The sequence below is a fragment of the Canis lupus genome, chromosome 30 (assembly GCF_003254725.2).
Source record: "Canis lupus dingo isolate Sandy chromosome 30, ASM325472v2, whole genome shotgun sequence".
Taxonomy (NCBI): Eukaryota; Metazoa; Chordata; class Mammalia; order Carnivora; family Canidae; genus Canis; species Canis lupus.
In genome coordinates this window covers 38,977,846-39,000,644 of record NC_064272.1, presented here as the reverse complement: position 1 = coordinate 39,000,644, position 22,799 = coordinate 38,977,846, and the positions used below count along the sequence as shown (strand labels likewise).

The 22,799-nt window shown below is 65.1% G+C and overlaps 1 protein-coding gene across 6 annotated transcripts in view; it reads right to left on the bottom strand.

The window, feature by feature from the left end:
* Nucleotides 1-2,515: 2,515 nt before the first annotated feature.
* The window catches only part of LINGO1 (leucine rich repeat and Ig domain containing 1), a 69,037-nt gene continuing 48,753 nt past the window's right edge, over nucleotides 2,516-22,799 (bottom strand). For 3 of the 6 annotated variants that reach the window (XM_025472106.3, XM_035709036.2, XM_049104286.1), the window contains 2 exons: nucleotides 22,426-22,533; nucleotides 2,516-5,352 (listed from right to left, as the gene is read on the bottom strand). In XM_025472106.3, coding sequence (XP_025327891.1) covers nucleotides 3,496-5,340 — 1,845 coding nt within the window. In that variant the 5' untranslated portion in view covers nucleotides 5,341-5,352; nucleotides 22,426-22,533 and the 3' untranslated portion in view covers nucleotides 2,516-3,495. Of the gene's footprint in view, nucleotides 5,353-19,081; nucleotides 19,249-21,279; nucleotides 21,387-22,425; nucleotides 22,534-22,799 lie in introns of those variants that run through there. The other 3 variants (XM_025472107.3, XM_025472104.3, XM_049104285.1) reach the window with 3 other exon arrangements.

Here is a 22,799-nt window from a genome sequence, read left to right as displayed (position 1 = left end):
TTCCCAGTCCTGGGTTCGACCGCTCCTGCCCTGCTCGTCCGTAGGGATGCCAGGCTGCCAACGGTGGTAATCAGGGCCCCCAAACAGCTGTCGCCCACCCCCAGGGAGAACTGGAACCGACATCCGCCTGACTCCAAGCCCACGCCCCTAGCATCACTCTGCTGTGGGCTCTGGGTGGGTTACTTCCCGTCTCTGAGCCCCAGGTTCTCCCCCGTGGGGGTTGCCCCGGGGGTGGGAGGCGTCGGCGGTGCCCAGGTGCTGGCAGCCATCAGCCTGCTGGGGGCCGGCCCCACCCGCGCCCACTTGCTCGTCGGAGGTCGGCTCCCCGTCTTGTCACCCCCTCTCTGAGCGTGCATGCCTCGCGTGCAGGAGCGGGCCTGGGGCTCCCGCCCCTGGTGTCGGGGTCCGGGAAGCAGGCCGCACTCCAGGGCTCAGTATTCCGCCTTCTCCCCAGGAGTGTGGAGCCCGGCCTCCCGCCGCCGCCCACGGGCCGAGGCGCCTGCACCACTGGCGTGGGCCGCGGCCACCGGGCTCGGCTCTGGCGCCTGCTGGGTGCAGGCCCCACACGGTCGGGGCAGAGACGGCCGCCGCTCGCCTTTGCCCGTCCGGCTGCCAGGCCAGGACAGAGCCTCTCCAGCCCGACTTGCCAGGCCCTTCCCCCTCTGGCTGGCAGGGCTCTTGGCACCGGAGTTCACTGCTGTCTTGAACAGGTGGAGGCCCCGTCCCGCAGCCCCTGCCTGGGCACTCGCCTTCCCCCAAGGGACTCTGTCCTGTCTGAAAACCACCTCACGATTCTCTCGTGTCCTTGAATTTCCTGAGGTCCGGTTCTTGCCCGCAGCAGCCAAGAATTAATTGGCCCCTTGCACCTCCTGCTCTTACCGGAAGCCAGTGAAGCCCCAGGCCTCCCAGAGGTCAAGCAACAGTCCCACGGGCAGGCCCCCGAGGAGAACGGTGCCCCCGCGGACGTGGGCTGGGGCCGCGGGCAGCCTGTGCACCTGCCCCTCTGGAGCTGAGCAGGCCTGTCAGGGTCGCGGAGCCTCACGTGATGCCACTGGCCTCTTGCTCAGTATGAGCCCAAGGACTCCCGTCCCTGCTCCTGTGCTCCCCAGAGCGTTCTCCTGCCAGGTGGGGGGTCCCCACGCCTGAGCCAGAGAAGCAGGGCTTAGGAGTCTGTGGCTCCAGGAGCCCGGAACTCCCACGCCCTGGTCCTGGCCCTGGGAAGCTGTGTGGCTCTGGATAAGCTACCGCCCTCTCCGGTCCTCAGTCTGCATCTGCACCAGACTGGCCCAGACAGCGATCCACAGCACCGCAGAGGGCTGACTGGGAGCCAGGTACCACGGCATCAACGGGCACCTGCGCGCCTTCCTGTGACATCCCGATGGCCAAAAGTAGGAAGATCATCTTTACGTGACAGATCAGCAGACTGAGGCTCAGTTGGGTCAAGTAACAATCCCGAGCAGCCAGCAAGTGCCAGAGAGGACCTGGAACCCAGATCCAACCGCAATCCCCGGAGCCTAGACCACTTAGTCTAGGCTGCTCCCCAAGGACCATCAACCTTTTCCACAGCAACGCTCCGGAATCCTAACGGCAGACGCTCCCGTTTGTTCCAGGGGATAAAACCACAGTTCCAAGGGCTTGAGGCTTCCTTGGAGCCCGGGACCACCGTGGGGTGGTTGCTGGGACAGGGGAGCCAGGGTGGTGTGGCCGCATCAGCTGGGAGCCCGGGGCAGAGCTGGCTCTCGGGGCCTGTGGGGATCAGATGATGAGTGAGTGGGTGACGAGGGCCAGCTCCGTGCCAGACCCGCTCACCGTGCCGCCTCACCAGGGTGGCATGCTTGCTTCAGAATACGCTAGGCATGCAGCTGCCCGGGCCACGCCGGCTCAGGCTGGGCACGTGTGCCCCGGACGAGCCCCGACCGGAGGAGCTGCATTCTGAAGCCTCACTGCGGAGGGCTGGCTTCCCGACCGCTTCCCCTCCTCGTTCAGCTCGCTGTGTGCCGCTCCGACCCTGCGCGGCTGGATCCCCCCGAACCTGACGACCACCAGGCGGCAGGCTCAGCCCGCCGTGGGGCTGCATCCACGGAGACCCCGAGGACAAGAGGAAGGGTGGAGGGGAGAAGCCAGGCCTGCGGGGCTCTCCCGGCCTCTGGAGACGGCGGCGAGCGCCCCAAGTGCCGGCCGAGCTAGGGCCCCAGCTTCTCGAGCCGGGCCCACAGATCCAGGGAAGCTACAAGGTGACCGAGCTGGCCCTTCGCACCGTGTCACCCGGGGCAGCCCTTCCCAGGGCTGAGTTCGCAGCGGCTCGATTTGGAGCGAACAAGCAGGGCGGCTTCTGACCCGCTGGGTCCGCTCTAGTGCTGCGGATCCCGCTCCCAAACCGACTCTCCCGACCCCAGGCTGGGGCGCTGCTCTGAGACGGGCCTCGGAAAGACCCCAGAGCGGCCCTCCCCCGGGATGTCCCCAACCCTGAGCCCCACTCCCCACGGTGAGAGAATAATGACCATAATGAGAGCAGTCACCCACACATGTGCACAGCGCTTTACAGGTTACAAAGTGTTTCACATACATCATCTCATCAATGCCTCACAACAGCCCTGTGAGGTAGGCAGGGCAGGGAGTCACGTTTCCATTTGTACAGATGTGGAGACTGAGGCCCAGAGAGGGTCAGCGACCTGTCTGAAACCACACAGTAAGTCAGCGGCAAAGCGGGGACCAGAAGTTAGGCCCGGGTCCTGCCTCCAGCCCCTGGCTCTCTCCACCGACTGTGCCGTCCTCCAGGAGGACCCCGGCCCCTGTCCAGAGTCTCAGCCACACCCGAGCCAGGCCCCCAGTCCCCGGCAGCGGTGCTTCCTGGCAGCTTGGCCGAGGGCCCCCACCCCATCAGGCAGCCCTGTGTCCTTCACCTGCTCCCTGCAAACAGCCAGCCTGGGGCTGGGCCCGCCCCCGCCCCCTGCCCGCTAGTGTCAGCTGCCCGGGCAGGTGGGGCTGGAACCTCCTTTCCTGTTTTCCTGAGTGATCCCTCCCCATAGGGGAAGAGAAGAGAAAGGAGGAAGAGAAGGAGGAGGAGGGGGGGAGGGGGAGGAAGAGAAAAACCAGAAGCTGAGTTGGAAGAGGGCCCTGGAGCAATCAGGACGTCAAAAGTTTGCATTCCGACTAGCTATAGGAAATAGTTTTTTTTTTCTCTTTTTATTATTTCAAGTTTTCATAAAAATCCATAATTATTGAAACCCAAGTTACAGAGGAAGTTCGTAACTTTTTTTTATTGAATTACTGACTGTGCGTGTCGGCCTGTCAGCTTCCGCCTCCAGTCTGTCAATGCGTGCCCCTGTGCAGCGGGGTCCCCGGGCCTGGGCGGCTGAGGTCCTGGTGGAAGGAGGGCGGGTAGGGAGGGGGCAGGGGCGGGGGAGGGAGGGCGGGAGGGACGGAGCGTGTGCGGAGGGAGGAGGCGGCAAGGACTGAGGACCAGGCCCCTTCCCCTGCCCCCCTGCCCCGTCCTCAGATCATCTTCATGTTGAACTTGCGGGGCGCGTCGGCGGCGCTGACGCCTGCGTCCGACTTGCGGGGCACGTACTCGATCTCGATGTTGTGCTTCGTGTTGCCCTTGCCCCGGCTCCAGAGAAAGAGCAGCACCAGGCAGAAGAGGACGACGCCCAGGAAAGAGATGAAGCCCATGGTGGTGGCAATGATGAGGGTCTTGATGTCGAAGGGGAAAGGCACGGTGGCTCGGGTGCTGTTGGCCTCTCCCTCGCCCGGCTGGTTGGAGATGAAAGCGAAGGTCTTGTTGGGCTGATGGGGCCAGTCGGGTGAGTAGCTGCGCACGTGCAGGTGGGCCGGCATGGAGTCGTTGCCCCCCGCGTTGGCCGCGATGCACAGGTACGTGCCATTGTCCTGCACCTGGGCGTAGCGCACCTCCAGCGTGCCGTCGGGGAAGACTGTGAGCCGCCCGTTGCTCTTGGCCGAAACCAGGTGCTTGCGGGGTGAGAGCCAGAGGATGGCGGGCGGCGGGTCGCCGTCCGCCCGGCACACGAACTGCACCGTGTGACCCTCATCCACAAACACTTGCTGGGCCTTGCGGTCCCGGATGCGGGCGCGGCGGCAGGTGAAGTAGTTGGGCAGGAGCACGTCCGGGAAGTCTTTGAACTCCTTGCCCTGGACGAACTCGGGTGTGGCACACGTGGGCTGCTGCCGGTTGAAGTTGAGCCGCCAGCGGCGCCGGAACACCCACAGGAGCCGACAGTCGCAGGCCAGCGGGTTGGAGTCCAGGATGAGCGTCTCCAGGTTGCCCACGGAGTGGAAGGCGGACTCCTCCAGCGTGGTCAGCTGGTTGCCGGACACGTTGAGCACGCGCAGGTAGTTGAGGCCGCGGAAGGCGTAGGGCTCCACCACGGCCAGCTGCCCGCCCACCAGCTGGATCTCCTGCAGCCGGAGCAGCTCATGCAACATGGAGCCCTCGATGGTGCCGATGGGGTTGTAGGAGAGGTTGAGGAAGCGGAGATAGACTAGGTGGCGCACGGCCAGGTAGGGCACGGCGGTCAGGTTGCAGTGAGTGATGGACAGGGATGTCAGGTTGAGGCCGTAGAGGCAGTTGGGCGTCATGGTGTCCAGGTAGGGCCAGTGGGAGATCTCCAAGACCTTGAGCCGATACAACCTCTTGAAGGAGTAGTCCCGGATGGCGTTGATGTTGAGGTGCCGGAGCCTCAGGACGATGAGGCTGTGCAGGTGGGACAGCGCCTCGGTGGGGATGGAGGTCAGGTTGCACTTCTCCAGGGTCAGCTGCTCCAGGCTGTTGAGGCCGCTGAAGGCCCGGTGCGAGATGTAGACGAGGTCATTGTCGCCCACCTCCAGCGACTTGAGGTTGTACAGGTCCTGGAACATGTAGTCCAGCAGGATGACGATCTTGTTCTCGCTGATGTCCAGCTTGGTCAGGTTGCTGAGGCCCGTGAAGACACCCAGGGGGATGAGCTTCAGCCGGTTGCTACGCAGCCCCAGAGTCCGCAGGCTGAAGAGATTGTTGAAGGCGCCGGGCTCCACGGCGCTCACGATGTTCTCGTTGAGCTCCAGCTCCTCCAGGTGTGGGAAGCTGGCAAACTCGTCCTGGTTGAGCGTCTTGATGCGGTTCTTGCCCAGGTCCAGCAGGCGGGTCTCAGTGGGGATGCCCTCGGGAACCGCCACGAAGCGCTTGCGGTGGCACAGCACCGCGCGGTCCTGGGCGGAGCACTCGCAGCGGGGCGGGCAGCCGGTGGCCGAGCCTGACAGCACCGAGCCCAGCACCAGCAGGAGGATGGGCTGCCAGCAGGCCAGGAGGGGGCTGGGCATGCTCCTCGCGCCCCCCGCCAGCATCCTCTCGCTCACCTGCAGCCGGGAGCAAGCACAGGACACGGGGTGGTTAGAGGACGGTGCTTGGCTGGCCCCACCCGGGCCCCCCACCCCGTCAGGATGTCCCTGGCACACGTACAGAGCTGCCGCTCCACAGTGGCTCAGGGCACCGGCTGCGACCCCGCGGTGAGGCCCGGATGCCCAGGCCGCAAGGCCTCCTGCCCTGCCGTGCTGCTTCCCCCATGCTCCTTACCCTGCCCGGAGCCCCCCCCAAAAGGACTTCCCCAGCATCCCCGGGATTGAGGGGTTCGCTGCAGGGGCATCTCGGAGGAGGAGCCTGGCCTCGGCACCTCCTTCATGGTTTATGATTTCCTGGCGACGTGATCCATGCACGCACCCCCTCTGAATGCACCCCACCCCACCCACCCTCTGAACCTCAGCTTCCCCCAGCGCTCACAGGGATGAAGCCAGACCTGCTGAGTTGCCCTCGGGGCTCACAGAGGGGATCAGAGGGGCTCAAAGGCTGAAGCCTCCGAGAAGAGCCTAAGGAGGAGCAGGTCTGGTCCCCCACCTGCCAGGCCGGGGCCCCCGAGCTGCTGGGGCCACCCCGTCAGCCTCCGCTTCCCCGGGCACAGACACCACGGCCCTCTCCTCGCCAGCCCCGCCCGAGCCCCCACCCGGGAGCCCCAGGCTATCAGCCGACCCGGTGGCACCTGTCCGTGGCCACGAATCTGCTCCCTGGTGGGCTTTCCGGGTCAGCAGAGGGCACCCCGGCCAGGAAGCCGGGCACCTGGTGCCTCCCTGCGGAGTCCCCCGACCTCTCCCTTCCTCTGGGTCCAGCATGACCCGCCCAGGCCCCGGAGCTCAGGCCTCGGCCCCCGCGGCCCCTCCTCCCGGAGCGCCCCTGCGCCTGCTGCCGAGACCCCAGCATCCAGCGCTCCCAGGAGGTTTTTCTGACCCTCGGCGGGAAGCGCGCTCCTCTCCGAGGACCACCAGCCTTCATTTGTCTCTTGGGGTTCGGGTCACGCTCCTCCCAGAGCCCCGGCCCCGGGCCGCTGCTGGTCTGGAGCATCCCATGGCCCCCCACAGCCGGTCCGGCCCACGAGGCGCTGGGGTTGGACTGTGAGGTGACACGGGGCTTGGGTGGCGGTGACACGGGCGATACTGCAGGTACAGGCTGCGGGTGGGTAAACAAGGGGTGTGCGGGGGCCGCCCCCGTGACCCTCTGCCAGCTGGGCTCAGAGGCTGCTCTGCCCCCCATCCCTGCCTCTGCTCCGTCCTGCAGAGAACGGGCCCAGCAGGGTGCGCAGGGGGCAGGGCTGGTCTGGACTCCCCCACGCTGCAGGGCCTGGGTCACATGGTCTCCAGAGGCCAGACTATAGTTGGAACACACACCCACACCCATGGTGCCAAGGGGGGGCTCACCGCAGGAAGGGGGGCCCCACAGCTCTACCCCCGGCCATCGGGGCTGCCCAAGGACACCCAGCCTGTAGAAGGGGGTGGACCTGGGACCAGAGCTCTGGCCACTGGGGCTCCAGCGGTCTCCCAGGACTGACAGGTGCTCTCCAGTTGATCGACTAGGTGACTGATTAACCAGAGAGGGCTCTGGGTGTCACTGACATGTTCTGGCATCTGCAAGGTCCTGTCATCCCCAGTGGCTCTGTCTGGCCCCCCTGCCCTGGGCCCCTCTCATCCTCTCCAGGCTCCGTGGTTCAGCCTCCCCCCCGCCCCCCAACCAGGCCATTTTCAACAGTCACACACGCTCCAGTGAGCCACCAGGAAAGCAAACATCCTGACAGGCGATCAATAAGTAATTGGGCCGGCAGCTGGGCTGGCTCGGGGTGGGGTGGGGGGCGGGAGACGTAGGTGGGGCTCCCAGCGTCCAGCTCAGGGCCGGGCCGGTGGGCGTAGCGGGGGCTGCAGGAGGCTGGGGTGGGGGGCACTGGCCACCGGAGATGTGGGGAAGCCCCGCACACACCAGGGGCTGAATAAGGCACTCAGCCCGCCACCGCCTTGCCTCCCACCAGTCTGCCCCGTGAGGCTGCCCAGGTGTCCTCAGCTGCTCCTGGCTCTGCACCACCTCCTTTTGGAGAACCCTCCCGGCCTCTAGGCCCAGCGGCCTTCGTGACCTCCTTTCCCAAAGGCCACCTTCTTAGTGAAGCCGTCCGTAGCCCACGCAGTCAGAAATCTTCCCCTTCCTATAACACGGAGGCTCCTTACGCTCCTTAGCGACATCACGGAACTGCTATCGAGCACGTCCCTCCTTCTAAAAATAACTTGGGCCCATTGACAGAAGATGTTATGCCACAAGATGATAAAAAGATAAAGGAAGCCCGCGAGGAGAGAATGCCACGACGTCTTGCGTAATGGTGGAGGGGTGAGCTTCCTGGCAACCAGAACAAAGAAGGAAATACGCTCGCAAGCCTCTGCACTTGGCGCTGCGCCTCCACGTATAATCCTGGGTCAGCCGTGGGTGCTTCTGTCTCACAGAACAGCCCCTGGGATGTTCTTTGAAAGACAGGGTGTAGGGACACCCGGGTGGCTCAGGGGTTGAGCACCTCCCTTCGGCCCAGGGCGTGACCCCAGGGTCCTGGGATCGAGTCCCGCGTCGGGCTCCCTGCATGGAGCCTGCTTCTCCCTCTGCCTGTGTCTCTGCCTCTCTCCCTCTCTCTCTCTGTGTCTCATGAATAAATAAATAAAATCTTAAAAAACCCCACAGGGTGTCCACTAGAGTTTTTGCAGGGCTGAGGCCCCTGAGTGGGCAGTGAGAATTCAAATACTGATGGAAAAGCTGACTGGCGTTGCCTTGCGTGGCCGCCGTCCCCCCCCCCAACCTGGCAGTCAAACCCTCAGAACAGGTCCCGCTGCGCAGGACCAAGACCGCCCGGAGGGCACGTCCTCATCCCTCACCCTGTTCATGCGGCTGTCCCTCCGGGGGTACACTGAGGCCGGGAGCGGTCAGGATGCCTGCCCCAGCCGGCGCGGCAGCTACACAGCACACGGCGAGCCTCCCCTCTAGCAGCCCTACGGGGTCGCTGCCGTCTCGGGGCGGACGGGGCCGCGTCTGCAGGGTCACCCCAACTGCTGAGCGGGCAACGTGCTGCTCCTGCGCTCCCGGCGCCGCGGGGTCCTGCTGGTTAGCCCTGTGCTTGCAAAGGAGAAGTGTTTTATGCATTTTAATCAGCATTTTAGTTTGGATCCCTGCCCCCTGAAGGGCTTCCCACAAGGGCAGGAGTTTAAAAATTGGACCAATAAATACAAAGGGGATAAACGTCCAAGGCAGGCAGGTGGGCAGCCAGCGGAGGAGCCAGGCCCGGGCACAGTGTTCGGACCCCGGCATAGCCGGAGAGCCCCTGGCCCCACAGTGGTCCCGGGGCAGGACCCGGGGCTCCCCACACTGGCCCCACATGGTTCCCGGCCACCCCACCGTGTGACCTCAGCGAGGCCAGGCCTCCCCGGTCTACTCCCTGCACTCTGTGGCAAGGGGAGGACTCCAGGCTCCCCGAGGGAGCCCACGACAGAAACGGACTTTCCCCAGCTAGAAAGCCAAGATTCTCAAACCTGGTCGGGCTGGTGAGGAGTTCCACCGGGGCTGGAAGGATCTAGGGGAAAGGCCTCACTGTGGGACCGTCCCCTGAGGGGCTCAGGATGGGGCGGGTGACTGCGGGGGGGGGGGGGGGGCGGGGGGGACAGGAGGGGCCTGGGGCCACCTGCGAGTGGGCTTGGGGAGGGAGGCCAGGGGGCACTGCGCCTCCCCAGGCCATGTTCAAAAAACGTGTCTTTAAACCACTTTTAGGGCTTCCCAAATGGAATTCATTCGCCCTCAGGCCTAGGCACCAAGTCCATCCACGGGCTTTGAGTTCTGGACCCACGGGGAGGGGCGGGCACAACGGGCCTGGAGGCGCAGGGCCAGGGCCGGCCCCAGGCCTTGGGAGGTGTGAGCGCCCTGCCCCCAGGCCCCACAAAAGCCCTTCCTCAACCGTGAGTGTTGAACACACTGGATGATGTCCCCGGTGCCCGCCGCCGCCTCCGCCGGGCTCGCACCTGATTTGGGGTCGGCTGCAGCGCAGGACGCAGGACGGGAGGTTTAGTTATTTTCGGTTTATAGTATCAGCGTGTCATGGTGCTCCCACTCGGCGCTCCCCAGGGAGCACGGGGCTCCCCAGCACACGCGGGCGGGGGGTCCCTGCACGGAGGCGCCCGCTGCCACCGCTGGGCCCAGGGCCTCGGGTGGCAGCCCGGGTGTGTGACCTGAGCGCCCGTGGCGGGCTGTCGCCCCCATGGAAATGAGGCAGGCGTGCACCATGCACCACGACGTCCTGGTCCTGTCCTGCCAAGCTTCGTGTCTACCCCGGGGCTGCAGCAGGAAGGAAGGAGCAGGGACCGCTCAGCCCTGCCCGGGCGCTGATGAGCAGAAGCGCAGGAGGGAGGGGGGCCCAGGAGGAAGGAAGGGGAGCAGTGGCAAGGGTGGGGGAGGACGGGCGAGGCTGGCCCACACTCAACCACCAGGCCCCAAGCACTCGGCAGGCCCGAGTCCTCAGCATCAGCACCGCCCCACGAGGTAGGCCTGATGGTCCGACTCCAAAGGGGAAGGGACCCCTGCAGGGTGACCAAAGCCCCGACACAGTCCTCAGACTTGCCCTGTCCCCGAGTCCCCACCAGCCTGAGGCCAGAGCGTGGTCCCCTGCATCCACTTCCTGAGACTGACGAGGTGTTAGTGGGAAGCAGGCAGCTGGGAGCAGGCAACGGGCTCGATGGGGTGGGGGTGAAGCCTGCCTAGGAAGCCCTCCACGGTCACCCAGGTAGGGCCTCCGTCCTGCAGGGGTGGGGGGCTGCCCATCACGAGCCACGAGCCCAGGACTGACCACTCAGCTTGCGGAATCCAGCTAAGAAGGGATCACCGCCCAGAGCCTCCCGCATCTGCGGGGTCTGAGGACTCTGCACCTGTCTCCCTTCTCCCCGCGGGAGTTTCTGCGGCACCCCCCCCCCCCCCCCGTGTCTCCCAGCGCAGGGCCCGTCCCACGAGTGCTGGGGCAGCTCCTGACACAGCTGCTCCTCGACCAGGCTCTACCCAAGGGGCTTCCTGGAGGAGGCTGCGGCTCACTTGAGCCCAGGCTCCGCAGGGCTGGAGAGCATCCAGGGACCCTTAACTGCTCTCTCTGATCCCAAATCGGATCCCAAATCGGATCCCAAATCCACCATCCTGGGCTCCTTCCAGAGCCGCTCCCTGCTGGGGTGTGAATGGCTGATAACCGTTGGCAGTGAGCTGCTAATGGGGGAACTGGCCGGGTCAGCCTAACTGGGCAGGGGCTGCCCCCCGCAGGGGGGGTGGGAGAGGGGTGGGAGGGCCGGGAGCCCTGAGAGGAGGGCCTCTGTGTCCGTCCTCCTGGGCTGGCCACCCGCCCTGGCCCATCCTCCCTCTCTCCCTCCTCCTCCCCCTGCTGCTGCCCCCACAGGGAGGAAAAAATCAACCTGGAAGAAAATTGAGGTCACGTCCTTTGTCGTGTAGGATTCTTTATTTTCCTCTTGTTCTTGGTTCCGGCAGAGTTGCTGGACCCCCAGGGTGTGCGTGTGCCCGCATGGGTGTGCCTGTGCGTGCGGTGGGGGGCTGTGTGGGCGTGCCTGCCTGCTGCCTCCTCCCGCCTGGCCCAGTGCCGGGCCCAGTGCCACCAGCCCGGCTCTCAGCTGTGCTGGGCAACTCCAGCCTCTCCCCAGGGTGCTCGCCGGGCCCCTCAGCGGCAGCCAGGTCGGAGGGTGCCGCCTGGGCGCAGTGGGGCCGCCTGCTGCTTGCGCTGCTTGCGTGGCCCTGGGCAGGCACCCGCCCCACCGCCCACCCCACTGGGGCAGCTGACCTCAGGAGCGGCCAGCCTTCCGGCCAGCCCACAGCTCCAGGCCGTCTTCGGGATAAATTATGAATTTTAATTGTCAAAGCATCTTAGTGTTTAAAGGCTTCTATATATAGGCTCTGGCCTCCAGGAGCAGCCGGCCTGGTGGGGCGGAGAAGAGCCAGTTCTGGGTGGGCGGAGGGCACTGGGCCCACAGGTCCCACATCCGCAGTCCAGTCCGGGCACCCTGCGCATCCGCCCTGCTCTCTGAACACGGGTGAGTCCTGGACCACTCTGGGCCCTGGCTGCCCTTCCCAGGCTGGCTCTGAGGTTAGGAGTCCAGCTAGGAGGCTAGGAGCTGTCCTAAGGGAGGTGGGAGGGAGCACTGGTTCTAGGAAGCTTCCGTACTGTCTGTGCTGAGCCCACCTGAGTGCACAGCACGCCTCCTTGGATGGGAGCTGTCCCAGAACCGAGGAGGGGTGGGCAGGTGCCCAGGGGCAGGTGTCCCAGAACCGAGGAGGGGTGGGCAGGTGCCACAGACTGAGGAGGGAGAGGGCAGGTGCCCAGGGGCAGGTGTCCCAGAACCAAGGAGGGGTGGGCAAGTGTCCAGGGGTAGGTGTCCCAGACCGAGGAGGGGTGGGCAGGTGCCCAGGGGCAGGTGTCCCAGACTGAGGGGGGGGGCAAGTGCCCAGGGGCAGGTGTCCCAGCACCGAGGGGGGGGCAGGTGCCCAGGGGCAGGTGTCCCAGACCGAGGAGGAGGGGGCAGGTGCCCAGGAGGGTAGGTGTCCCAGACTGACGAGGGGGGGGCAGGTGTTCAGGGGCAGGTGTCCCAGAACCGGGGGCGGGGGGGCAGGTGCCCATGTGGTAGCCTGAGGATGCGCAAGGAAAACACGGGTCTGGGCCGCTACAGCTCCCTTCCCACCTCTGCCCAGGTCTAAAAGGCCAACCTAGGCTCAAAGGGGCAAGAAGGTACCCGCCAGCCCTCACCTGGGCCAGCGTGGGAGGTGCCTGGAGACCTCCTCTCACCTTCCCGCCTCCCCCAGTCCTCAGGGCTCCTCTACCTTGAGGACAGCTCAGGTCGCCCATCTCAGGCTTTGGAGGCCTGGAAACCAGCCAGCCCCCGCCCCCCGCCCGCCAGGGCGCCGCCCCCCCACTCCAGCAGCCACACAGCCACGCAGGGGAAGGCCAGAGACGGAACATCGCAAGGATAATGACGGCCTTTCGCGTGCGGCATCATTCTAAGCACTTTACGTACAGAATTCACTTCTCCCAACATGACTGGTGGAGGTAGGACGTGCTATTTACCCCCGTTTTGCAGATGGTAAAAAACAGAAGCACGAACAGGTTCTCCAACTTGCTCAAGGTCACAAAGAGGTCCCGTAACTTGCTCAAGGTCACACAGCTCGCAGGGTGTGACTGCAAACATGAGCTTGTTTCACCTTCGCGACAATCTCGTTAGGGTGGTATCATTCTCCCCGTTTTACAGATTCGAGGGTTGGCGACGGATGCACAGAGGAGGGGCAGCGGCCCCGAGTCCCGCAGCAACAAAGGGCGGAGCTGGGGCTGGGCCGGGGCGGTTGGAGCCCGGCCGTCCGACCCGCATCGGGCCTTTCTCTGAGGCAGGTTCAAGGGCCTGCTAAGCTGTAGGGTGGCGGGCACGCGGCTTCAAGTCTCGGGCTCGAAACTCCCCCTCCAGAAAAGGGGAGGACAGACCTCTCGCTGCCCTCTCGCAGCTGGGGGCAGAGAGGTCAAGAGAAGGAAGGAAACACACTGAGTGCTTTGCAGAAGGACCTCACCCACCCTCACCACATACCCCACTTCGTGGATGGGGAAACTGAGGCTCCAAGCCATTAGTTCACCTGCCCGAGGTCCCTAAGCTTGCCTGACTCCAGAGGCTGGGTAACCCTAGAGACCATCACACAGGTGACGGAAGGCCCGAGAACATCAGGGCCTCGTCCCTGGGTCCCACAGCATCTCAGGGCCAGGGCCTGAGAGGAAGCCCAGCCTCTTGGCTGCAGCCAGAACCTTCTCTCCGCAGCGTGCCGCCAGGATCCCGTGCTGGGGATAGATCAGGGACAAGTGAAGGTTTGAGTTATTTCTGCCTCAAAAAGACGAGATATAAGAGCAACCCCCAGATTATCCCAAATCAAGGTCCAGCGAGTTTTTTATAACATGGACGGGGAAACCATAAATAAAAACACTTGCCCTTCCACCGCCACAGACTAGTCAAAGCCCTCTCTGCTCAAGTGGATCTTGGCCAACCCCTTGCCGAAACCCATTTATCCAACCCGTACACGGAGATCAGAGTCAAGGTGGCGAAGCCCTCTGGTTAGACGTGGGTGAGTGCTATGTTCTTCTCAGGCACAATCGATGCCTTTACCCAGCTGCCTGTTCATGAGCAGCCTAGGCTTGGGGTGGCCTCTCTGCAAATCTCTAGGGGTGTCCCAAGGCAGAGAGTGCAAAGAGCCCGATGCTGGCTAGAGAGGGTGGAGTCAAAGCCCACGGGCGGAGTCCTGGGGGAGGCCCACTCAGCTCAGTGCGAGAAACCAAGTGGAAGACCACACGGTTCAGGATGGAAGATCTGCCCTAGTAGTAGTGGGCGAGTGGCCTGCCACGAGAGGAATGCAAGCAGAGCAGAGCAGATCACTGACGCCGGAGGGGAACCCCTCTGCTAGGACCACACCTCGGTGGCCCCTCTCAGCTCTGAGACCCCTCCACCGCACACCTAAGTAGAGGGACTGGAGACGGCCGGGCCGGCCCTCCCGAGAGCCCTACTAGGACTGGGCTCCCCCCCTGGGCCAGGCAGAGGAAGCATGCTGGCCGGGCCCCCACCCCCTCACAGAGACACGAGCAGGTTCTCTGCAGAGGGAAGCAGAGGAGGTGGCAGAGAGAGATTAATTCCCTGAAAGGGGAAAAAATAGAAAAACACACACACACCACACACCCTAATAACATGTAATAAGAGGTTGGAGACAAGGAACAATGCCCTGGTAATGTCACCCTGGCGGCAATCAATTTGGGTGTCACATGAAATAGGCATAATTATTCCGCCAGCCCTGTCGCTCGTCTCTAACTAGCTCCAGGGGCCCAGGTCCGGGCGGGGAAAGCGGCCTGGAATCAATCGTTGGTGCACCAGCTGGCAGAGAGAGTGGCTCCAAATTACCTTGCCAGCCCCGAGCTTCTCGGCCTCTGGGGGCACACAGGGTCCTGAGGCCTCCCGGGAGGACTCTGCTAACGCCCGGGAGCCACCTTGCTCAGCCAGCCCTCACCCACTCAACGGGCAAGAGCAGTCAGGGAGGACTCCCCAAGGAGGTGGGAATACATTTGTCTCATCCAGTATTCATTCCCCAGCTCACCAAACTCTGATTAAGGACTCCCCAGGCCAAGCCCCACACCAGACCCCAGGGGGTGGAGACAGGGTTTTCAGGAGGCCATGCGTTATTAAGACAATGAAGCACAAGCTCGCTCCCTCTCCCAAGCGAGCACCGCCCCTGCCCATCCTGGGGGTGAAGGCAGAACCACTGGGGTTTCTTTGGCTCCAACTGTGCAGGACTTTATCTCTCTTTCCTCTTCCTTCACCCCCCATCCCTGAGGGGTCCTCCTGACTGCTCTTGCCCATCCCTGAGCTCAGGGCTTGTCGAGACAGCACCCCCACTAACGGGGGATGCTGAGGTACAGAAGGGACAACTGCTTCCTAAGCATCTGTTACACGTTGGCTGTTGCCCATCTCAATCCCCATTTCCTACATCAGAAACCCTGAATCCCGGAAATGCAAATCAAGACCAGAATGTACCACCATTTCACACTCAATCAATTGGTAAAACCCAGAAGGCTGACCACACCGAGCATTGGCAAGGGCGGGGGGAGCACTGGGGACACCACTCCCCTGCTCAGGAAGCATAAATGGTCCGACTCATTTGGAAAACACTTTTAGTAAAGGTGAGTACGAACATGCCCTGCGGCCCAGCAATTCCGCTCCTAGCCAGATGCCCCAGAGCCACTCTGCACATCACCTCAGGCGACGGGGCAAGAAGGTTCACGGCAGCATGGTTTGGAGGGAGCAACCCACATATCCATCAACACAAGAATGATAAATACACTGTTCAAACAGAACATAAAAAAAAAAAAACCCAAGCAGAACATTATATACCCGCAAAAACAGACTACATCTACCGTTCTTTGCCATAATACCAACAAAGCTTAGGAATATGACGGTGGAGGAGGAAAAAAAGCAAGTTCTAGAGGGCTGCAGCCAGTTTCAGGTTCTTCTGACAAAGTTCAAAAGTAACCCAAACTGAGCAATTTCCATATATTAAAAGACACGATTTTAGAAAGGCGAGGGCATGCTCACCCGATAATTAGGATAGTGGCTGCCTCAGAGAAAGCCACCAAGGAATAAAGTGAGGGGAAGCGCACGGGAGGCGCGCACCACTATCGGAGCGCTAGTATTCACGCTGCGGAGTGGCGCTGCTGCCTCTGTAATACTGTTATTACTACTAATGCTAAATACGTGAATCCATTCCCAGGCCACACCCAGGTGAGCGAGCTCTGAACCCCAGGAGACCGAGGAAGGCTTCTAGACGGAGCGTGTGAGCTGGGGACTTTGGGCGAGTCAGTCTACCTGTCGGGCTCTCTCAGATTTCTCAGCTATCAAATCAAATCTCTGTACCAGCTCCGGGGGGAAGACTGAGAACACATCACTGATAGAAGTTACGAGTAGCTAAGGCAGCCCGGGGTGGGGGGGGGCTCAGGTGTGATCCTGGAGACCGGGGATCGAGTCCCACATGGGGCTCCCTGCATGGAGCCTGCTTCTCCCTCTGCCTGTGTCTCTCATGAATAAATAAAAATCTTAAAAAAAAAAAAGTTACAAGTAGCTAGCATTTCCTGAGAGCTTACTCTGTACTAGGCCCTGTTCTAAATGTTTTGCATATATTTGCATACTAAATTGTCCCGCTGGGCCTACAGGTCAACAACCTTGCTATCCTCCCTTCATGGATAAGAAGCCGCCGGAGGCCCAGGGAGGTTAAGTAACCAGGCAAGGTCTGAACCCAGGCATCCGGCTCCAGGGGTCACACTCAACAAGTTCACCGTAGAGTGACATCAGAGGAACCAAGTACATAGGGGGAGACACTGTTGTCAGTATGTGGCTCTCCCGGACCCACAGCACCCAAGGACATTCATTCATTCATTCATTCATTCCATAAACAAAGGTATCAATGCCTTAAATGCATTTGGACGTGAACGTGCCTTGCCACCACACATTGTTTCTACAAAGAACTGTCCCCGATTCTGGAATCCCGTTTTCTGTGTCTCTGCAAAGTCTGCTACCACCTCAGGACCCGCAAATCTCTCTCTCTCTTTCTGGAAGAATTCTGACTACTTCAGCCTCCCCAAACAAATCCAATCCTTCTCTGAGGGCCTGGGTGTGCTACCAAGTACCCTACCTGGGGCATCCTTGGTGTCACCTGGCTCTGTCCATCCACACAGGCTGAGGATATGGAGTCCCCTCCAGGTGGTCCTTGCTACCAGCCAACTACTGCTCCCCAGTGCCTCCCAGCACCTTCCCTATCCAGGGGGCCAAGCAGGGGAGCCCCGGAGGTGGGTACGTGATTCCCCAGGGCTGAACATTCAAGGCAATCCATGGGAGCCCTAAAACGGCCTAGTCCGGAGCTGAACAGACAGTTGGTCCAGGATGTGTAGAATTAGCACATGAATAATTGGCACAATATTAGGTCCAAACCAGTGTGGCTCTTCACTGTGGGTGCCTGGAGGAGGAGGGTCAGTAACTTGGAGCAATCAGGAAGGCTTCCCTGAGCAGAGGCAGGGAGAAGAGGAGGGGGAGGGCCTCTGGGTAGGGATGCTGGACCAAGACAGGTGGTAGGAACTGGTGGGAAGGTAGGGGAACTGGTGGGAAGAAAACAGAGCCATCACTGGGTGACCACTGGGAGGAGGGGGAGGGGCCCTGGAGCTGGAAGGCACCATCTTTCCATAGAGTGCCACGCAGAGGACAGCAGGACGGAGAGACCCCGGCCAGCAGGCTAAGACTCTGACTTTGAAATCACCATCGTCCACTGCCTCCCCGCCCTGGCTGTCACTAGCTCCACATCGGACACACTGCCTCGAGCCTCCATGGGACCCTGCATAAATCACCCCGCACCGCCTCGCTCCTCCAGCCCCAGCTGTGATCCTCCGGCCCTTTGCTCTGGTGGGCACCTGGAGACAGCAGCAGATGAGCCATCACTGGTACCAGGGATCCTGTCTGGCTTTATGCTGAACAAAGACCCACACACAAGAGGTTTCTGGGTCTTCTCTGGTTTTGGTTTTTCTTGGTGTCCCTCTGAAATTCTGAGTTTTAGAAAACAGTATCTAGGCAAGAAAAACATGGGTGGTCAGAGGCAGGGGATGGAGCAGCTGACTACTATGCAAGGGGCAGAGCAGCCTCTCCACTTCCCTCTAGGCACCCAGGGTCCTCTCCCCACAAGCCAAGGTTCCTGGGCCTTGAGCACGAATCTGGACCCCCAAAATCTGGACCGGTGGACTGAGGACCTTCTGTAACTCTGGGCCCTGGGGAGCACTGCAGCCTTGACCAAGCCCTACCCAAGGCCCACCTCACACTTAAATTGGCAGGGGGCGGGGGAGGGGACAGAGACAGCAAGCACATCTCGGTGAGCCTGCCCTCACCCTTGCTAAGCCCTCCTCCAGGCAGGCATTGAGGCAAGCGGGTGCTGCCAGGAGTCCCTGCCTGGGTTCCTAGGAGTTCCTGGCCTCTCCCCTCTGTCACTTTATCCTCTCTCTCCTGCCTCAGGCAATGAGGAGGAAGCAGGCAAGCTGTCCCCCAGCAGACCAGATCCCACATAAGGACAAAGGATTTGGGAACCCGTGACCCTCTCTCCCCTCACCTGCACTCCTTGCTGGATGTGGGGAAGCCCCGGGTGCTTTGCCGCCCGGATGCCCTGGCTCATTGCTCCCCGGGCATGGGAGGCAGCAGTGTTGGTGGCATAATGACCAGCAGGGCTGAGCCCAGAGCCGTGGGCAGGTGCACCTCCGGCCGGCCGGCTGCCCAAGCCAAGCAGAGGAGGACCAACGGTGGGCTGGGCCGGAAGGGAAGGGGCCAGCCCAGACGGTGGTGCCTCCCACCTCAGGGCCTCCGGCAGTCCCAGGGCACCTCCCACATGCCCCTTCTCCCCCACCCTGAGCCCAGGACCTCGGAGAACAAAGGGGATGCCTTCAGCAGAGCCAGGGCTGGATGGGGCTGGGCTGGGCTGGGACCCAGGGTGGGAACAGGGGGCACTGCCCACGGGCCTGGCCCCACCCCTCCTCACGGTGGAAGCCACCTGGAGGGACACGGCCTGGGGGGGGGTTGCTGGGCCACCTCACAGAGGGTGGGGAGGCGGAACTGGATGCTCCCTTCTCACCTCCCTTTTCTCGGTTGCTTCCCACCTCCCACCGGCAGCCTCAGAATGAAAAGTGGGACAGGAGGAGGTGAGAAGCGGGGCTGAAGACAGACAAAGGGAGGCCCCTGAAGGGTTCCCGAGTCCTCCACAACCTCAACTCCGTCCCCTGCACCCTCCTCACCCCCCGGTTCCCCTCTCCTCCCTCCCCGTGGGCCAGGGCAGGAAAGGGGCTGCTCCTTGTCGGGGGGAGGAAGACGGTGCCCAGGCCGGAGCCCGTGGAGAACACTGGTCCCCGACCGGCATCCACCCCGGGCAGGACCCAGGAGGGGTGCGGCGCCCGCTGGGCAGGGGCTTACCGTCCGGGCCGGGCTGCGCTGGCCTGGCGGGCGGGGGCAGGGGTGCGGGGTGCGGGGTGCCCTCCGGGGCTGCGCGCCCAGCCAGCCAACACCCCGGCGGCAGGGGAAGGAGCTTCAGGTCTGAGGCCGGAGGGGGTCGGGCCTGCGACGCACGGGGGCCTGGGGGCTCCGCATCGGGCCCCGCGCTCACCTGCATCTCGGGCGCGCCGTCCGTCCGCTGGGCTCGGGCACCAGCCGCATGTCTCCCCGCCGGCTCCCCCGGCCCAGCCCCCTCCCCGTCTCCTCCTCCTCGGCCCACACCTCCGCCCGGCGGCGCTGTCTGTCCGTCCGTCCGTCCGTCCGTCCGCCGCGCGCGGGGGAGCCGGGCCGGGCCGGGATGAAGCGCGGAGGGCGGGGGCGGGCGGGGGCGCTCAGGCCGAGCCTGGTTCCGCGCGCCGGGCCGGGCCGGGGTCGCCGCCGCCTGAGCCGCCGAGGCCGGGGCCGGGGCTGGGGCTGGGGCGGGGGCCGGGGCCGGGGCCGGGGCCGGGGTCGAGGCCGGGCGCGCTCCGCAGCGGGGCGGGGGCGGGGGCGGGGGCCGGGGCTGAGGCCGGCAGGCAGCGGGCGCGCATGCTGCTGCCCGACCCCGGGCGGGAGAGGGCGGGGGGGGGGGGGGGGGTCCGCACGCGCCGGGGCCGGGGCCGGGGCCGGGGCCGGGGTCGGGGTCGGGGCCGCCCGCCCGCCCGCTCCCCTCCCGCTCCCGCTCCCGCTCCTGCGCCCGCACCGGCTCCCGCCCGGGCTGCGCGCTCTGCCGCGGCGCGGGGAGGGAGCGCGAGGAGCGAGCGAGCGGGAGGGAGGAGGGGCCGCGGGGAGGGGAGGGAGGAGGCGCGGCCGCGGGCCCGGAGCCCGGGGGCGGGGAGCGGGGCGGGGAGCGGGGCGGGGAGCGGGGCGGGGAGCGGCGGGGAGGGGCAGCGGCCGCGCCCTCCGAGGCCCGGGCGCGCTTCCCTGCGTGTGGACGTGTGAACGCGCCCTCCCGTGCGGCCACATGCGTGTGCGCGTGAGCACGTGAGTGTGTCCGCACGTGTCCAGCAGGTCCGTGCGCACGGCCGTGGGGCGGACACGCGCCCGACAGCGGCCAAGGCTCCCCCGGCCGCGGATGCTCGGAGGACGGCGTGGGGTCAGGCCCGGAGCGCCCGTCCCCGTGTCCCCGGGCCGAGGCGCCTGCGGGTCACACGCCCCGGCCCCGGGCCCCGAGGGCGCAGGGGGCAGCTCCGGGGCGCCCAGCGGAGGGCGCGGGCTCCGCGGCTCGCGCGCCCCGGCCCTGGCCCCGCCCCCTGCGGCCCGCGCCCCGGCCCCGCCCCCGGCCCCGGCCCCGCCCCCTTAGCCCCGCCCCGCCCCGCAGGGGGCAGCCGCCGCCGCGACCCGCGCGGGCCCAGGGCGCTGCACCCACAGGCCGGCAGGGGGCAGCGCGCAGCCTCGGGGCGGGCACGGCGGACCCCACGTGCGCGCCTCCCGCTGATCCGGGGCTCCGGGCCCAGGGAGGGGCCGTCTCCGCGGGCGGCGGATCCTCCGGGACCGGCCGACGCGCGCGACCCCCGGCGCCGTGGGCTGCACCGGGACTCGCACCCTGGGGCCTCACCTCCTCCCGCCCCGCCCCGCCCCCCCGAAGCGGATGCCCTTCGGCACTAAGTTAACTTGGTCGGAAAAACCACCAATGACGGCGCCCCCCGCCCCCGCCCCCCCCACTCCGGACAGTCTAGCGCACGGCGCCCTGCGGTGGTCGGCCCGCGGGGGCGGGGGAGGGGTACGGGTCGGGGTGGGGGTACGGGTAGGGGGTAGGGGGTAGGGGTAGGGTACGGGGTGAGGGTAAGGAAGGGGTAGGGGTGGGGAGTAGGGAGTATGGGGCCGGGGTAAGGGTACGGGTAGGGGGTAGGGGGTAGGGGTAGGGTACGGGGTCGGGGTAAGGGACGGGTAGGGGTGGGGAGTAGGGAGTATGGGGTCGGGGTAAGGGATAGGGGTGGGGGTAGGGACTACGGGGTAGGGGTAAGGGGTACGGGGTAAGGGACGGGTAGGGGTGGGGAGTAGGGAGTATGGGGCCGGGGTAGGGGGTACGGGTAGGGGGTAGGAAGTACGGGTAAAAGTACGGGTAGGGGGTAGGGGTATGGGGTCGGGGTAAGGGCGGGGTAGGGGTTAGGGTACGGATAGGGGTACGGGTAGGGCGAGCGGGGTCGGGGCAGGGGGTCGGGGGGAGGGGGGAGGGGTCGGGGCAGGGGCCGGGGCAGGGCGCTCCGGCGGCGGCGGCGAAGGAAGCCCGGGACCTCGGGGGCCTCTCCCGGCGCCCCCACAGCGCGCCCCGCCCCGCCCCGCCCCGGCCGCCGAGCCCCACGCGCGCACCCGGAGAGTCGCACGAACCTGCTCCAGCCGAGCGGATCCCGGGCGCTCCGCGGCCTCCCCGCCGCCCCGCGTCCATCGCCGGCCCCGCCCGAGCGCCCCCGGCAGGTGCGCGCCGCCGCTCCTGCCCCCGCCGCCCTCCGAGGCGCTGCGCCCCCGCGACGGGAGGACGGACCCGGGCTCGCCGCGGGGGGGCGCCCGGCCGGGGGCAGGGGGGCGGGGGGCGGGGGGCGGGGAGGCGGCACAGGTGTCCGCGCCCCTAACGGAGCCCGCCCCGGCCCGGCCCCTCCCCGCGCTCCCGCCCCCCGCGCGCCTCCCACCAGCCCGACAGGAATAGACGCTCTCGGGCTCCTGCGTAAAGGCTCGGCGGGCGCGGGGCGGGCGCAGACCCGCAGGGGGGCGGCGGCGGGGGCGGGGGCTATTCCTGGTGCGGCGACTGACGCAGGCACCGCGCGGCCACGGCATCGCCGCCCCCGACTCACCTGCTGCCAGCCTCGGTGACGGCGGAGGAGCTGGGGGGGCGCCCCTGCCCCCACGACCCGCGCCGGGTCGGCCCCTGCGCGCACCCAAGAGCCCCGCCTGCGGCTCTGCCCTGGGCCTGGCTTCTCCACGGGGCACGGGTCCCCGCCCTGCCCCTTGCCGTCTCTGCAGAGGACCGACCCCCTCCAGCGCTCCGGGTGCACTGCGGTGGGTGGGGCGCAGCTGGGGCAACCAGGCGGAGGAAGGAAGCGCCTTTGGGAGGGTCCAGCCCGGGCCTCGTGCGCAAAGACCCCACAGAAGGGCGGGGAGGCCTGTCACCGGGTCCCCACGAGATGGGGAATGAGGCGCCTCTGCGCTCTGGCCGGTGGGGGGACCCCGCAGAGCCCCCTCCCGGGCCCCACCCTGGGGACCAATGTGAACATCGGGGCGGCCTGGCCCAAGGCCTCCTTGGCATAACCTAACCCGGGGACCCTGCCGGCCTACAGCTGCGGACTGTTGCCCCCACACTTGCAAGCCTCAGCCTCACTGGCCTGCCCGCACCTGGGCTTCAAGACCAAACTGAGACCTCTATTAGTGGTCTCCATTCCTGTCTCCCCTCCCCAGACCAAATGGCCTGGGAAGCCAGGCCGCTGTCTCCTCCCTCTCTGTCCTCAGACTAGCAGCTCCCAAGAGCAGGCCTCGACCTACCTGTCTCGCGGGTGGGCACACGGCAGATCCTGGCTTCAGGGAGAATATTCGGCAAGCCTCAGTCAAGCAGGAGCCGATGGCTGGAAGCAGCAGCCAGCCTGCAGTGGCCTGAGTGAGAACAGCAAAGTAGAGAAACTGGAACGGGTTTGCCAGGGGACTGGGGAGGAGGGGACCGGGCCCTGGAACCTTTGCTCAGCCCCTACTGTGAGCCAGGCTCAGAGCCACAACTTCGAGTACTTGTCACTTCAACCCTGGTATTACCACCCCTATTGTACAGATGAAACACTGAGGCTCTGGGGAGGCTGGTATCTTGCCCAAGTTCAGTCTGATAGAAGCAGGGCTGGACTTTGAAGCTCGGCGCCTGCCTGATGTCA